The sequence below is a fragment of the Mytilus edulis genome, chromosome 5 (genome assembly GCF_963676685.1).
Source record: "Mytilus edulis chromosome 5, xbMytEdul2.2, whole genome shotgun sequence".
Lineage (NCBI taxonomy): Eukaryota > Metazoa > Mollusca > Bivalvia > Mytilida > Mytilidae > Mytilus > Mytilus edulis.
The window spans coordinates 4614192-4631525 of record NC_092348.1 but is presented as its reverse complement, the minus strand read 5'-3'; the positions used below and the strand labels follow the sequence as shown (position 1 = coordinate 4631525).

At 33.3% G+C, this 17334-nt stretch overlaps 1 protein-coding gene across 1 annotated transcript; it reads left to right on the top strand.

Moving 5' to 3' along the window:
• Positions 1-650: 650 nt before the first annotated feature.
• LOC139525353 (organic cation transporter protein-like) lies at positions 651-16666 on the top strand. Its single transcript, XM_071320586.1, has 10 exons — positions 651-795; positions 2181-2392; positions 3985-4212; positions 4948-5150; positions 11564-11827; positions 12130-12264; positions 13396-13481; positions 14475-14595; positions 14845-14917; positions 16399-16666. The coding sequence occupies exons 1-10, from the start codon at positions 663-665 to the stop codon at positions 16558-16560; spliced, it is 1617 nt and encodes a 538-aa protein (XP_071176687.1). The 5' UTR covers positions 651-662; the 3' UTR covers positions 16561-16666.
• Positions 16667-17334: the final 668 nt, after the last annotated feature.

Sequence of the window (17334 nt, the reverse complement as noted above, 5' to 3'; positions counted from 1 at the left end):
AGAAGTACGGTGACCTATAGGTGTTAATGTCTGTGTTATTTTGATCTCTTGTCGACAGTTGTCTCGTTGGCAATCATACCACATCTTCTTTTTTAAAATCACTGCGGTGTCAAAATTGTATCGTATGTCCTTAAAAGACACGCTTATCTATTCTACTGTTGCCTTTATTTATCTATTCAGTAGTGTAGACAATCTTCTGCCTCCCTAAGATCTGGTTCTTGGTGGTTTCTTAAAACTGAACAAAAAGTAACCAAAACAATTAATATCAAAATGAATACAGAAATTAAATATATATCGCATGCTCCAGATTGGTAATCATTTAACATGTGACTCCCGGCGTGTTTGTAAAATTCGTTTTTGTTGTGACCTAAGGCAACTATTGCTGTTCTATCAATGCCCATTACAATTTTTAAAATTTTTGACGTTTCAATATTATTCGTTGTTCAAATGATTTGGTCACGAGCATATCTGATGAAGGTCATGCTTGACCAATAGGTTGTGTGCATTGTAATAATAATATTCGTCTTTCACGTTATTTAACTGTATACCTTTCTTTACATCATTTATAGATATGCAAGTAATATATTTCACAACACGAATCTAAATACTTATACTGTATATGATTATTACAAACATTTAAGACAATATTTCAACATCTCAATATGGCCGAAAATATTGATGTAGACAATATTTGGAGGATTTTGGGTAAACGATACACAGTTCTACAGATTATTTACGCTTTCTTTATATCAGTATATATGGCAGGCTTTCCCATGCTAGTTTACGTCTTTGTTGGTGAGTATATGTATAAGTACATAAGTTTTCTTTGCAAACGACATTTTATATTCTATCGCAATGATGAAGTTTATCAAGAAGAGCAAGAGCTGTCTTGTTTTTAATGAACACTTGGTAATGTTTATTTCTTGAAACCTACTACATTGTAGTATAAACATTAAAGCTGCGTTTAAATTTTGACTTTTAAACTACCTGATCAACAGAGACAGATTTTTGTTAAATTTTACTTTCTTTTGCCAATTGCAGATACTATTGTATAATGCACATAGCAGTCATGCATTAGCTGTATCATATACAATGTGTTGGAATTACTTAGAAATTTATTAAGTCACTAAAGCATTAATAGTATTTATCGCTATTTTTTGCATTTTTCCTTTGATCTTTTTTGTGATAATTTTTCATACCATGCTACTCGCTTGATATGGAAAATTATCGCAAGAAACTAAGCAGGAACGTGGCGTTGCTAACGAAATTGACATGAAATTGACAACGTCGTCATAGGTAAAATAGCCATAACAGATTATCATTGGTCATCTCAACTCGATTGCCTTTCTCGCTTTCGCCGTCCCGGCTCAAGCGAGAAAATCAATCTCGTTGAGATGATGAACGATAATCTATAAATATGAGTTTTCCGGACATTTCACACTCCATACACTTCATATCCAGAACCAAGACACCATTAAATTTTTTGTCCATACACCGGAATAGTAATGCTCTTAAATATTGTCTATACATGTTGGTTACCGGGTTAGTAATGCTCCAAATAAGTCAACAATCAAATGGGATTGTTATCAAATGTGTGCATGGATGGTAACGTTGAAGTCAAAGATCTGCCATATGTTTATCCTTTCGTTTGATTTGTTTGAGCTTTTGATTTTGACATTTGACTGGAGACTTTCCGTTTTGAATTTCTTTGTTCAGTTCAGTATTTTTTTATTTTACTTTAACAGATATTTTGCACTGTTAAACTGTTAAATAACTGAGTCCAAATGGCGAATATTTGTTTCGATGTAACTATTTGGTAACAAGATAAGAAGAAAAAAAACACATGCCATAGGGAATTAAAATCATAAGTTTATGAAAAGATAGAAACCGTCATGACAAGAAAAACTTGAAGAATTAGACAATAGTTCATAAAAGAATACAAAACGAAAAGTTGACAAATACAAACAAGGTTTAATTCTGCTACACTACTGGATTACTTTATGCTATTTCATGTTAAAATTTCATGACACATGATCGGTGATAAGGAATCTTGTAATTACAAGTAGGAAGCATTGTACATAGTTCAAATGTGCAATTTAAAGAGTTTTATAACAGTGGCTTCATCATACCTTCCAATATTCTAATTTTATTTTAAATCTTAAACAAGTTAACATTTGTAGGATATGCCCCAAGTCATAGATGTAAACCATTTACCAAGGATCTATATGAATATGGATACACAGAACAGTATAATACAACGTATACAGTGGTGAAGTACGACTCATGTCATACCATAATATCCCGCAATATATCAAATTCCACAGAAGTTATCAACATACCATGTGTTGAAGGGCATCAGTATGATATTGAAGTTGACACTTTTGTTGTAGAGGTATGAAGGAGCTTCTAGCATGACGTGAAAATAACATGAAGCAAAGTTTTTAAAATTTAGAATTACATGGTTTATATTGAAACAGTCTTTTTCATCTGAACGCAAACTGAAGGGTTTATTCTTTTAAAAAAAGTCATTTTATGTCTTGTTAAAATTTAAAGCATGTTCAGTTTGTAAGCATGTTCGTGGACCTATGAGCAGAATAAAAAAAGTTGGAACAAGAAAAATTGAAATTATGTAGATAATTAGAAATTCAAGCATTTGGTTAGAAATATTTTCGCTTAATTATAAATAAAGCCAACTGTAATATACCGCTGTTCAAAGGTCGTAAATCGATATATAAGTTTATGAAGTGTTGTGGTGTCGTTAATTCAATGGAAATCCGTTGTTATTCTGTGGTTTACATATTGTAATGTACTACTTTATTATTTATTGATGTATTTCTCTGTCTTGAGTGTTTTTGCGTTTATTTGTGTTGTATTATTGTCACAAAAGAGGGACAAAAGACACCACAGGGACAGTCAAACTCATAAATCGAAAATAAACTGACAACGCCATGGCTAAAAGTGAAAAAGACAAGCAGACAAAACAATAATACACATGACACAAAATGGAAAACTAAAGAATAAGCAACACGAACCCCACCAAAAAACTAGGGGTGATCTCAGGTGCTCCGGAAAGGGAAGGAGATCCTGCTCTACATGTGGCACCCGCCTTGATGCTCAAGTTACAAACATGTTGTTAATGTAGCAGTGTTTCTAACATTGCCATTTAATCGGGAGGTACGGGTAGCCAGAAAACCAGGTTTAACCCACTATTTTTTGTTGTTAAGATGTCCTGTACCAAGGCAGGAATATGGCAGTTATCATTAGATAGTCTGTTTCTATTTGCTGGTGTTGTTGTTCAGTGTTTCTGTTGTTTCGTTGTTTTCTTCTTTTAGTTGTGTTTCTCTCGGTTTAGTTTCGTGACCTAGATTTGCTTTCTCGTAATCAACTATTAACTATTGAACATCGGTATACTACTCCTGAGCTCGTTAAAGCGAAAACAAATTAAAACATAGGGAAACACATCAATAGGAAAGCAGAACGGAAACTGTCCATCGGTGTCAATGAAAACATCACGATATGAAGCATATAAGTTTGTAACCGGGATGTGTTTTCTCTTCATTAATTTATGACTTTTGAATAGCAGTATACTACTGTTGCCTTTATACATACCTCCTAGATTGGTAGCATCCTTTATCTCAAGTTCAGTGAAACCTTTGAGATGCAAGCGATACTTAAAAAAGATAATACTTTTCGTGACCTTAAACAGGAAATGTCTAGTTTTGAACATTGTTATACTATTGTTGTCGTAAGAGAAAAGTAAAACAAGAACAGGGTTTTGATTAGTTGTTAATGCGACACATTATGTGTCTGTCTCAAACTAGAAAATCGAAGTTATATGTTAGCTATAATGATCTTCAGGATGTTTCACATTGTTTAATTGTACGTGTTGAAAGGTTTTCTTCCTAATAGTATAAAAGCGCTATTTCCGATTTGAAGCAAGGGTCTTTGATTATCACTTTATATGTTTGTATCTATACTTTTCAGTGGAACCTAGTATGTGATAAAGCAGGTTTAGGAGAGCTTACTCAGACCATATGGACAGCAGGACAAGGAGTTGGGTCACTAATTTTTCCATCCATTGCTGACCGTTATGGACGAAAACCGTTAACTGTTAGTTGCATGATCTTGTTGACGATTAGTGGAATTTCAGCCTCATTCGGAAATTACTATATATATGCAGTATTACGATTTTTAAGTGGAGCGTTTCAGCAGGTATATAGAATTCATAGAGATAAAAACAACACTGTTTACTGTAAGAAAATGGTTTAACTTGTTACTTAGAATACAGAAAGCTGAATACTAGTGGTCTATTACACAATAGCTGCATATATATATATAACTGTCGGTTAAACTGAAAGAAAAAAAAAGAAGTTGTTTTCGTGATGTCAGAAACTGAATTAGCAGTATGTAATGACAGAACGATTGGTCATATTGGTATAGGGTAGTTGTAAATGAGACAATACTCTTTTTCTTACAGAACAATTTGCCATTTTTAAAATCAAAATATGAGATAAAAAGGATTTTATATTATAAGTATTGCCCCAGTACGTAAAAAACACTATAATTTCAACATATTTCTCTTAGAATTCATAGAGATAAAAACAACTACTGTTTACTGTAAGAAAATGGTTTAATGTGTTACTTAGAATACAGAAAGCTGAATACTAGTGGTCTATTACACAATAGCTGCATACATATATAACTGTCGGTCAAACTGAAAGAAAAAAAAGAAGTTGTTTTCGTGATGTCAGAAACTTAATTAGCAGTATGTAATGACAGAACGATTGATTATATTGGTATAGGGTAGTTGTAAATTAGACAATACTCTTTTTCTTACAGAACAATTTGCCATTTTTAAAATCAAAATATCAGAAAAAAAAAGGATTTTATATTATAAGTATTGACTCAGTACGTAAAAACACTATAATTTCAACATATATCTCTTAGGGATATGGTTTAACAATGTATATTGGAATAATGGAACAAGTATCAAAAGAAAATAGAGGAATGGTCAGCGCCCTGGCATCGTTATCATGGTCACTCAATGTTATCGGGGTCGCTGGTATTGGATATTTGATGAGAAATATTAATTGGAGATATGTACAAATGGCATCTGGTCTCGTCGGGTTTCATAGTCTGTTTGCATATTGGTAACGTATATGTTTTAATCTTCTTTTTTTTCTTTTTTTTCCAACAAATAAATATTCTTTATTCTTCAAATTGCTTGTTACATGTTTACTTCATTGTCCAAGCTTCAATAAAGTATCCCTGTGAAATACTTTCTGAGTATCCAGGAAAATACACGGAATATAATAAAATATAATAAAACATTATTTTTTATTCCCATCAATTATATCAATCTTTTTAACTTTATGAAAAATACATTTTGAGATACTGTTTTGTTCTCATTCATGAACCTTCGTAAATCCTTGATAAACATAGCATACACATCTAAAAATTTCAGTTTTTGCTCGGATACATAGTACGACTTGTAAATACAAAAACCTATAATTGTCAAAAACCTATAATTGTCAAGAAATAATTAAAACCGTACCCTATACCCTTGATCTGATATTTTGTATCCAAATACTATATGTTTTGCTAATATCTTGTTTTGAAAATTCATTTTTGCTAGAAGATAATGTACTTTCTCCCAAAAATCTTTCAAAAATGAACATGTAATAAAGAAATGCAAATAATCTTCTTCTTTTGTTTTATATGTTTTAATCTATACTATGAATTGAACAAACGATCATGCTAGTATATAGATTTAATAATACAGCAATTGATGGAAATTACACACAAGACCGTGGGTAATAAAGGTACAAAGAAATAGTTCACAAAACATCCCACAGATTGAATTATTTGACCCACAGTTCTAACCAAGGAATTATCTCAAATACTGATCACCCGCTGTCAATGTTTCATGACAGGGTTCGTGTTTAGTTTTTTGTAGAGTGCTGTGTTGTTTGTCTTTTCGTTATTTTTTTTATCCATGGTGTTCTTGTCTCTCTTCGACCTATGATGCTTTTATTGACATATGACGCTTTTATACGAAGATCAAACAGGAGACTGGCTCGGACGTCGCCCAGTATAAAAAGGTCCGAAACAGATGTCACCATGGACACGGTGTCATCTGATACGACAGGTGTCCCCTCATCACCAGACATGACGAATATCTCAAACATGACTCATTCAGATCATCACACTAGTGACAATAGCAATATTACACATATACATATAAAAAAGAAAGATGTGGTGTGATTGCTAATGAGACAATTGTCCACAAGAAGCCATGTTCAGTTCTCCGTAAAAATATTTTGGATTTTGATGACTCTGAACAACACTGTCGCATTTCGAAATGTGAGACCAAAGGCTGCAAAACTTGTGAAATTTAAAAACAGATGCTGAATTCACTAGCAATTTAACAAAGAAATCATATTTTACCAGAAGTTACGATGATCTGAATTGTAAAACGATAAATGTCGTCTACGGATTACAGTGCAACCTTTGCGGATTGGTATACGTCGGTGAAACGAAAGGACGGCTAAAGAAACGTATGTGCGGTCATAGATCAGACATTAACCTCAACACAAACGACATTCTTTACCAGCATTTTAATCTGCCCGATCATTCCATTGTTTTTATGACAGTTCACAGTATCAAAAAAATATACCATAGCACTAACAATCCTAATCTTGCAACGCCTCTCCGTAGACAAAAAGAGGACTACTGGATTAATAAATTTACTGTTAACAAATTTTTTTGAAATACTAAGGCTTTTCTACCTCAGCCATAGATTACCTTAGCTGTATTTGGCAAAACTTTTAGGAAATTTGGTTCTCTATGCTCTTCAACTTCGTACTTTATTTCGCCCTTTTTATCTTTTTTGGATTCGAGCCTCACTGATGAGTGTTTTGTAGACGAAACGCACGTCTGGCGTCTAGTCCTGGTATCTATGATGAGTTTATTTACACAGTTGGGAACTGCGACACCATATGGTTGCAATGACAACATTGATGGTATAGGTATTCTATCTAGTCCTTCGTGTAGCTCGGTAAATGTGCTGAATATTTTCAACTCTTCTCCTCGACGTAGACGCAGTCATGGTCATTGTCATTATACATCACCTACTCTGCATGATGTCTCTATTAATGACTTGCTGCCATTTATACAAAAGCCGTTAGGTATTCATCACATTCGCACGAAACTTTATTCATTACCCCTTTCAAAACTTCATCCTTTTTTAATTTCTGCTTTGAAACCACTGTTACAAACCCGCATTCAAACCAATAAAACTTACAGCTATAATTTCGGATATTGCAAGTCACAGACTTTTCAAACCAGTCCGCTCTGGAAAAGATGATAAAGAGAAAAAAAAATCTTAATCGTTCCTTTGCAAACAAAGGTTTAGATGGCGTCAACTGAGGCAATATCCTTCATCTTAAATTACTTTAATCGAAAATACCTCCTTATTTCAAAGATCAGTCTGTAATAATAATTTCTTATACCTATACCAAACCTATTGCAACTAAAATTTTCAATTACAAACACGTTTTGCAGGATCTCAATATCGACGACTTCAAGTCTAAACTTGCCGATTGCACATATAATTCGGCTGGCCACGTTATTATAGGTGACCTCAAAATTGTAAATAACACTTTCCTGCGAAATATGTTATCGAAAGGTCCGAAATATCGTGAGCCTAATTCCATCAATTGGAAATACAACTTTAAATTTTTTTGATGGATTCAGTCGATGATTATGCCATGCAATGGGCTAAACACGGAAAGGAAGATGAGACACTCTTTCCGAATGGATTAAGGCAGTGAGGTCGTTGATACAAAACAGAATTAAGAAACTGAATGGGTATATCAATGTACATGATACGTCAATCTTTAAAGACCCAAAGGTTGCAAAACACTTATCCTACCTCCATGACAAGTATGTTGTTGTCCCCGCAGATAAAGTCCCAAACAACATCGTTTTTGTGTGTAAAACTCATTACACTAACTGCTTGATAAACGAATTAGGAATTGACACTTCACTTAGAAACTCAACATAATCCTGGATAATCATAGGTCAGTGATATGTTCCTTTGGAATTTCAACCAAAAATGAAGAACTTTATCTTCCATCACTTTATTGGATACCTAAACTACTTAAGTGTCCTTACAAACAACGGTATATTGCTGGGTCTTCCTAGTGCTCCAAGAAACCATTTCCTACATTATTGACATCTATTTTATCAACAATCAAAGAGGGGCTTCAAAGTTGTTGTGAAACTTCCTATTCTAGAGGTGGCGTGAATCAGATGTGGATACTTAAAAATTCCAAAGATCTTTTAGAGTACATACAATCTAACTCTCTTTCATCTTGCAATAGTATTAAAACTTTTGACTTTTCTACACTTTACACAAGTATCCCACATTCCAAGCTAAAAGACAAATTCAAAGAGTTGGTATTGCTTTATTTCCTAAAAAAGAATGGCCAACGTAGATACAAGTATCTTGTCTTAGGGAGGGATAAATCCTACTTTGTAAAGGATCACTCTGATTCAAACAAAAAAATCTCTGAAACTGACATTATCAAATGCTTGATTTTTTGATTGACAACATATTTGTTACGTTCGGAGGACATATTTTTCAACAGACTGTCGGCATTCCAATGGGAACCAATTGTGCCCCTCTTCTTGTCGACTTGTTTCTTTATTATTATGAGGCTGACTTCATACAGGAACATCTAAGGAAGAAAGATAAGAAGTTAGCAATATCCTTTAACTCTACTTTCCGCTATATAGATGACGTTCTTTCACTAAATAATTCAAAATTTGGTGACTATGTTGAACTCATCTATCCTATCGAACTAGAGATAAAGGATACAACAGATACAGTTAAGTCGGCTTCATATCTTGACTTACATTTAGAAATTGACAATGAGGGTCGGTTGAAAACATAACTTTACGACAAAAGAGATGATTTCAGCTTTCCAATTGTGAACTTTCCATTTCTAAGTAGCAATATTCCAGCAGCACCTGCATACGGGGTATATATCTCCCAATTGATACGACATTCCCGTGCTTGCATTTCCTATCATGAGTTCTTGATAGAGGGTTGCTGCTCACAAGGAAGCTATTAAACCAAGAGTTTCAATTGGTGAAGTTGAAATCATCCCTTCGTAAATTTGACGGACACCATCACGAGTTGGTTGATCGTTATGGAATAACCGTTTCACAAATGATATTGGATATGTTCCTTACGTCGTAACTACAATCCCCTTCCCTTTCACGAATGTGACCTACCGAATTAGACTATTTACCGATTTTTTTTTATAATATAAGCAACACGACGGGTACCACATGTGGAGCAGGATCTGCTTACCCTTCCGGAGTACCTGAGATCACCCCTATTTTATTGGTGGGGTGTGTGTTGCTTATTCTTTAGTTTTCTATGTTGTGTCATGTGTTCTATAATTTGTCTGTTTGTCTTCTTTCGTTTTTAGCCAGGCGTTGTCAGTATTTTTTTTCGATTTATGAGTGGTATCTTTCGTCCCTCTTTTATTGCTCTCAGGGTATCTTATCCTGCTGTCATATATGTTTGTACCAATGTCTGCAAAGCTATTCTAACTAACGTACTTTGTGTAGTATAACGTAGTAGTTATGAAAGTAAGCGTAAAGAATATAGTACTATTATTGATCTTTTAATAATTTCACCATTTGGTAACATGATTTGTCATCAAAAATTTAAAATACTACAAGAAAGAAGTAAGAAAAACGAACGGACGTGCTCAAGCATCAATTGCTGTAAGGACTATTTTATCTGCAGATTTAGATTTTGTCTATATATATAAAAGTAGACATTTTCCCAGTAAACACTATATAGAAAAATAAGACTAAATGAATTGAAAATTTGAAGCATTTAAAACCCAAAAGTTTGCACTTGTTATAAGAAATATGAATTTCTATGAATCAATTAAAAAAACATTATCAATAAAATATAAAATAGAGAATGGAAATGGGGAATGTGCCAAAGAGACAACAACCCGACCATAGAAAAAAAACAACAGCAGAAGGTCACCAACAGGTCTTCAATGTAGCGAGAAATTCCCGCACCCGGAGGCGTCCTTCAGCTGGTCCCTAAATAAATATATACTAGTTCAGTTATAATGAACGCCATACTAATTTCCAAATTGTACACAAGAAATTAAAATTAAAATAATACAAGACTAACAAAGGCCAGAGGCTCCTGACTTGGGACAGGCGCAAAAATGCGGCGGGGTTAAACATGTTTGTGTGATCTCAACCCTCCCCCTATAGCTCTAGCCAATGTAGAAAAGTAAACGCATAACAATACGCACATCAAAATTCAGTTCAAGAGAAGTCCGAGTCTGATGTCAGAAGACTTAACCAAAGAAAATAAACAAAATGATAATAATACATAAATAACAACAGACTTCTAACAGTTAACTGACATGCCAGCTCAAGACTTCAATTAAATTGACTGAAAGATTATGATTTCATCATATGAACATCAGACACAATCCTTCCCGTTAGGGGTTTAGTATCATACCATCATAACATATATGAGAAGAACATAACCCGTGTCATGCCAACAACTGTTTTTTTAATAAATGTGTTTAGTTCCAATGCAAAGACCCTATAAGTGAATCAATATTAACGCCAAAATATGCAATCTTTAATGACCTGACAACAGTATCGTAACTATATCCCTTCTTAATAAGTCTATTCAAAGGTTTTGTAAGTTTTTGAGGTGAATACTGACACCTTTGTGCTTTATAAAGAATATTTCCATAAAAAATTGGATGTGAAATACCTGAACGTATAAGAAGTCTGCATGTTGAGCTATATTTACGAATGATGTCCTTATACCGATGATAAAATTTAGTAAATGTTATGACTAGTCTGTGATATCGAAAACCCTGGTGTAATAATTTTTCAGTAATACATAAATTTCTCTCGTTAAAATCTAAAACATTGTTACATACACGAGCGAGTCGTACACGTTGAGATACATAAACACCGTAAGATGGTGACAAGGGAACGTCACCATCTAAATATGGATAATTAACGATAGGAAATGAAAAATCATCTATTTTATCATAAATTTTAGTATTCAGTAATTCCGAACAATTGTGCCAAATACATATAAATCAATTATTGCTTGGGGATAGGAAACCTCAGTGATTCTGTAAATTAAACATTTCTAAGCATTTGATAAAATGAAATGAAAGTATCAACGATATTATATGTCAGCACAATCATGCTGACTTCTGGGCTGTCAGAAAGCTCTTCGGCGAAACGCCCATCAACATTTGTATTGACTCAGTTGTTGTAACACCTCATCAAATATCCAAGGCTTTAACGGCAGTATATTAAAAGATGGAAATTCACCGTTTAAGCTTAACATCAGTTTTTGTGTATATACTAGTAGTCAAATATCGACTGCATATTACGTATAACGTCTACATAAGTACCACCTGAAAGCCCTCAATTCATTTTTTAAATTGACAACGAATAGTTTATTGGTTTAAATTTCTTCTTTTAGGATACTAGATGAATCCTTAAGATGGCTTATAGCAAATAAAAAAATGAAACAGGCAAAGGCTGTAGTCATAAAGGTAGCAAGATTTAACAAAGTGAAACTGGAAAAGGTGTTACCTTTACTGGAAGGTGAAGCAGAAATGAGACTACTGCAAGAGCCTGACTTAGAAAAGGATATTAGCAGTGCAAAGAAGCCAAACGAGAGTATACTGACCATATTGAAAACCAAAACTTTACTGAAAACATCAGCAATTATGTCATTAACGTGGTAATCACCTTTCTAAAAAAAGTATAATAATGTCATCAAACTGGTAAACACATTACTGAATGTAAACACTCCAATGAAAAAAATATAGAATGTCATAAACTCGGTTAATCTGTTAACTGAAAAAAGATTTACAATTATGTATTTTACAATCACCAAAAATCGTTACTTAGATTTGTTTTGTCTGCCAATGCTTTTTTTTTAAATTTGGTTATGTTTCCAAGTAATTGTTATCCCCCTTTTTCCCAAACTTGAGGGCTGTGGATTCCAAATCAAAACTAATTCTGATATTGTATGTATTTCAGGTTTACAAATTCTGTCGTATACTATGGCCTGACGTTACAATCAGTTCAACTATCAGGAGATCGATACCTTAATTTCTTTATCAGTGTTGGTGTAGAACTTCCTGCAATGATAACTTTTATGTTTCTTGTTAAAAGGTATAGCATAATATTGCAACTATGAAATACGTAGATTTGTTCTCTATATATTTCAAACCAGTGTCATTCTTGAGAATTTTTGCCCGATGCCATGGGTTCACAAGTTTTTAATGTTTTATAATCTATTTTGAAGCAATGGAACCCAGTGTCTCGCCTACTTTTGCCGTTAATCACAGGCTCAACAAAAATGAGGGAAAAAAATCCATAAAAATATTTCTCTTGATACTATCTTTTAATTGTAAGAAGATTCTGTCCAAGTTTGGTAAACATCCAGGATAGTTTATGAATCTAATAATGTTTTAAAACTTTAATGCAAAATGTATGTAATGTTAACTGGAAGAAAAGGTCCATTTGTAAGTAAAAAACAGATACACAGATACTAAATGTTAACAAAATTTCCATCAAGATACTAGCGTTTGATCATAAACAAGCTTCTGTCCAAGTTTGGTACAAATCCAAAATAGTGTAAGAAAGTTATTAAAACTTTAACCACAGAGTGAATGTAATGTTTCCTGGCAGAAAATCTAAGTCCATTTAAAAGTAAAATACGGCAAAAATGGAAATTTATTTTTACAAATTTACTTCTGGATATTAACTGGAAGAAAAGGTCCATTTGTAAGTAAAAAACAGATACACAGATACTAAATGTTAACAAAATGTCCATCAAGATACTAGCGTTTGATCATAAACAAGCTTCTGTCCAAGTTTGGTACAAATCCAAAATAGTGTAAGAAAGTTATTAAAACTTTAACCACAGAGTGAATGTAATGTTTCCTGGCAGAAAATCTAAGTCCATTTAAAAGTAAAATACGGCAAAAATGGAATTTTATTTTTACAAATTTACTTCTGGATATTATCTTATAATCATACACAAGCTTCTGTCTAAGTTTGGTAGAAATTCAGTATAGTTTAAGAACATTATTAAAATTTCAAAAACTAGTGAATATTTGTGGACGACGACGGAATGTAGGATCGCTATGTTTCGCTTTTTCGACTTAAGTCGAAGGCTTGACAAACAGAGAAATAAATAATTCCACGCTTATTTTTGTTTAGAAAAAGACATCGTTTCAAAATCCTGTAGCAAACAAAGTGTTTATATAGAAACAATACAAATATTTTTTTCTCATTTAGGTTAGGAAGAAAGAAAATTTCCATGATTGGTCATAGCATAGCTGGTATATCTCTGATAATATCAGTTATTTTTACAACCTTAAAGAGTGAGTGGGTTGTTTTGATTAAATCACTTAATTATAGAAGATATTTTTGCATCTTCATTTAACTTTCAAATATATGGTCAAGAATAATTTAATGTAATATTAGGATTATTCGATATTTTCTTGGCTTGATGCGCCATATAAAACCTGGTTTATCGCTCTATTTTCTTTGGAGCTCGGTATTTTTGTAATACTTGTATACATATGCCGAAAATTAATATCTCATCAAAGATGCTAGAAACTAAAACTTTATCCTCGATTTATATAAATCATTGTTATATTATAGTTTGTTTCTGTGTGTGTTAGATTTCAATGTTGTGTTTCTGTTGTGTTGTAGTTCTCTTATATTTAATGCGTTTCCCTCAGTTTTAGTTCGTAACCGGGATTTGTTTTTTCTCTATCGATTTATGAATTTCGAATAGCGGTATACAACTGTTGCCTTTATTAATTGACAAGAAATAAATTTAAACCAAAACACGTTCGCTTCATATAATGTGTCCTTTCGCTAAATACTTCAACGATCATATAATGTTAAACGCCTATATCGCGTCGAGGTGAATTTAAAGGATAAGAAAGGTACAATGTAAGAAGTAAAATTACAAAATTTGTTTACCACTAGGTAAACCTCTCAATTGTATGACAGTCCCCAAAAATTTCATTATATTGACAATAATATGTAAACAAGAAAATGTTTCTTATCGTGATCTAGAAATTAGAATAGTGTCGATTAAAAAATTATCTTTAAGTCAAAAGAGCTGATACCATTTATCATTTTGTCTACTATTTATTTTTATGTTGCAACATTACAGCAAAAGTCCTGGATCAAATCATCCCCATAAACTTCCCTTATTACTGAAAGAAAGCATTGCCAACTAAAACAAATAATAACTTACCATTTACAAAATCATAATGAGACACTGATTTGCGGCCTTCTTTTGCGATTATTCAGCATTTGTTTGTATTGGTCTTAAATGTATGTGTTTTTATTTTTTACAGCAAGAAGCAGCAGTTTGAACACGGCTGCTGTCGCATTTAGTTTTATTGGAAAATATGGAATAACAATTTCATTCAGTGCCATATTTCTATGGACTCCAGAACTGTTCCCTACAAACTTAAGGTAAGTTGAACTTGGATTAAGTTGAGATGGAGATGCAAAATATGTTTTACGTCTGCAGGCTTTAAATCTTAAGCGCTGGTTTTTACTTCTCCAGCTTTACATTTTATCCTATATCTCATCTACAGCTCTAGACTCAATATTTTCAGCACTGGACTTTTTATCTATATTACTAAAGGGTTTACGAAAAAATATTATAGATCTTTATTACATAATGTGGTATGAATCTGAAATAGCTGTTGTTTATTTTAGGAATACCGGTATTGGTATCGGATCTGTTTTTGCTCGTATCGGTGGAATGTTTGCTCCTTATTCAACACTACTGGTAAGTTACTTTTTGCTATGTTTGCTCCTTATTCATCACTACTGGTAAGTTACCTTTTGCTCGTATCTGTGGAATGTTTGCTCCTTATTCATCACTCCTGGTAAATTACCTATTGCTCGTATCGATGGGATTTTTGCTCCTCATTCATCACTCCTGGTAAGTTACTTTTTGCTTGTATCGGCTGAATGGTTGCTCCTCATTCATCACTCCTGGTAAGTTTCTTGTATACTCGTATCGGTGGAACATTTGCTCCTTTCTTCATCACTCCTGGTAAGTTACCTTTTCCTTGTATCGGTGGAATGTTTGCTCCTTATTCATTCCTCCTGGTACGTTACCTTTTGCTCGTATCTGTGGAATGTTTGCTCCTTATTCATCACTCCTGGTAAATTACCTATTGCTCGTATCGATGGGATTTTTGCTCCTCATTCATCACTCCTGGTAAGTTACTTTTTGCTTGTATCGGCTGAATGGTTGCTCCTCATTCATCACTCCTGGTAAGTTTCTTGTATACTCGTATCGGTGGAACATTTGCTCCTTTCTTCATCACTCCTGGTAAGTTACCTTTTGCTTGTATCGGTGGAATGTTTGCTCCTTATTCATTCCTCCTGGTACGTTACCTTTTGCTCGTATCGGTGGAATGTTTGCTTCTTATTCATCACTCCTGGTAAGTTACTTTTTGCTTGTATCGGTTGAATGTTTGCTCATCATTCACCACCCCTGGTAAGTTACTTTTTGCTTGTATCGGTGGAATGTTTGCTCCTTATTCATCAATCCTGGTAAGTTACTTTTTAATCATGTCGGTGGAATGTTTGCTCCTTATTCATCACTACTGGTAAGTTACATGTATTTGGTGTATTAGTTACGGTTCCAACATTTTGTTGAGTGTGTGATTACAATTACCGTGCATTAATCTACTCAATATTTGATTATTGATTTCTAATGAAATTACTTTTCTTTAACTCGGGACTCGAACCATCTAGCCGGTCTCGAGCGAACTAGTAGGAGGGTGAAGCAGGGAATGATTAAAATTTCTATCTAAATGAAACAAGACTATAATTTTTATTCACTGCTCATCCTTGTCATTAAGCATATGAGGTAAGAGAAAAGAGTGATTATCCGATTAGAGTCGGAATAATGTACATTTGTTCCTGGTTGTAAACAATGCAAGTAAACATGTTGAAAATCCGGCTCAGCGTATCAGTCTCCTGTATAGTAGAGCTCTTTAAAGAAGGGTGCATTGATATGAAAATATTACAAAAGACTTGCCTATAATTATTATTATTTCATAAGGGATCAGGGGTTACCTTGAAAGTATCCTTGGCAAGTATAATAATTAGAAGAGGACATATCGTTTTATAAATATATAGAAACGTATATATACATGAACCATATTTTCAATTCACAAGATCTTATAAACCCAACACTAGATATACAGGGTACCGGTTGTAATGTTCATTATATTGCGATAACAATATTTTCAGGCAAGACATATAGAATGGGGACCAGGAGTTATATTCGGCGCTTGTTGTGGTATTGTTACGTTGTTACAGCTACTATTACCTGAAACAAGTGGGAAAGACCTACCCCAGACAGTTGAGGAACTCGTTGAATGGGACAAAAAGAACGAAAACAATTCGAAATAATTGATTATGGTTAGGTTTTGTGGTTTATTCCTATACATTTAACTGCTTAGAATATGCCATAATATTACTGGGTTCTAATAATAAAAAAAAACCAATTATGAAATCTTTTTATTATAAAAAAAAAAATGATAAATTGAGACGTTCGGCTGTTGATAAAAAATTAAAAGCAAAAAATAGACCATGTCTCTGCTGACACAAATTCAATGATCATTTCAGTGAGAGGTGTAGGCTGTAGCTATCATTAAAACCAGGTTTTATTATCCACTATGTTTTACATAAGAAAATGTCTACCAAGTCAGGAATATGACAATTGTTATCCATTCATTGATGTCTGACCTTTTGATTTTGCCATTTGATTAGGGACTTTCCGTTTTGAATTTTCTTCGGAGTTCAGTATTTTTGTGATTTAAATTTTTTCAACGCTAGATATAGCCTTATGTACAACTTTACTCCTTTCCTTTTTCTTTGAAGAAAACATTTCTTGAATGTGTCATCTCCTCACACTGGATTTAACTTATCACATTACAATTTACTAGTTTTGACCACAAGATGTTAATGATCGGGACATAAAAAGCAAAATAACAATAGCCTTCTAAATCATTTATCTAATACTATTGTATACTTATCTTGAGGGAATTAATATCTTCAAAACTACTATATGTGTTAGTATTGCTTAATAGTTTAGTGGTGTATAAAGCATAACAGTTTAGTGGTGTCTGAAGTGAGACATATAATACCAAAGGGGCATTCAAACTCACAAGTCCAAAATAAATA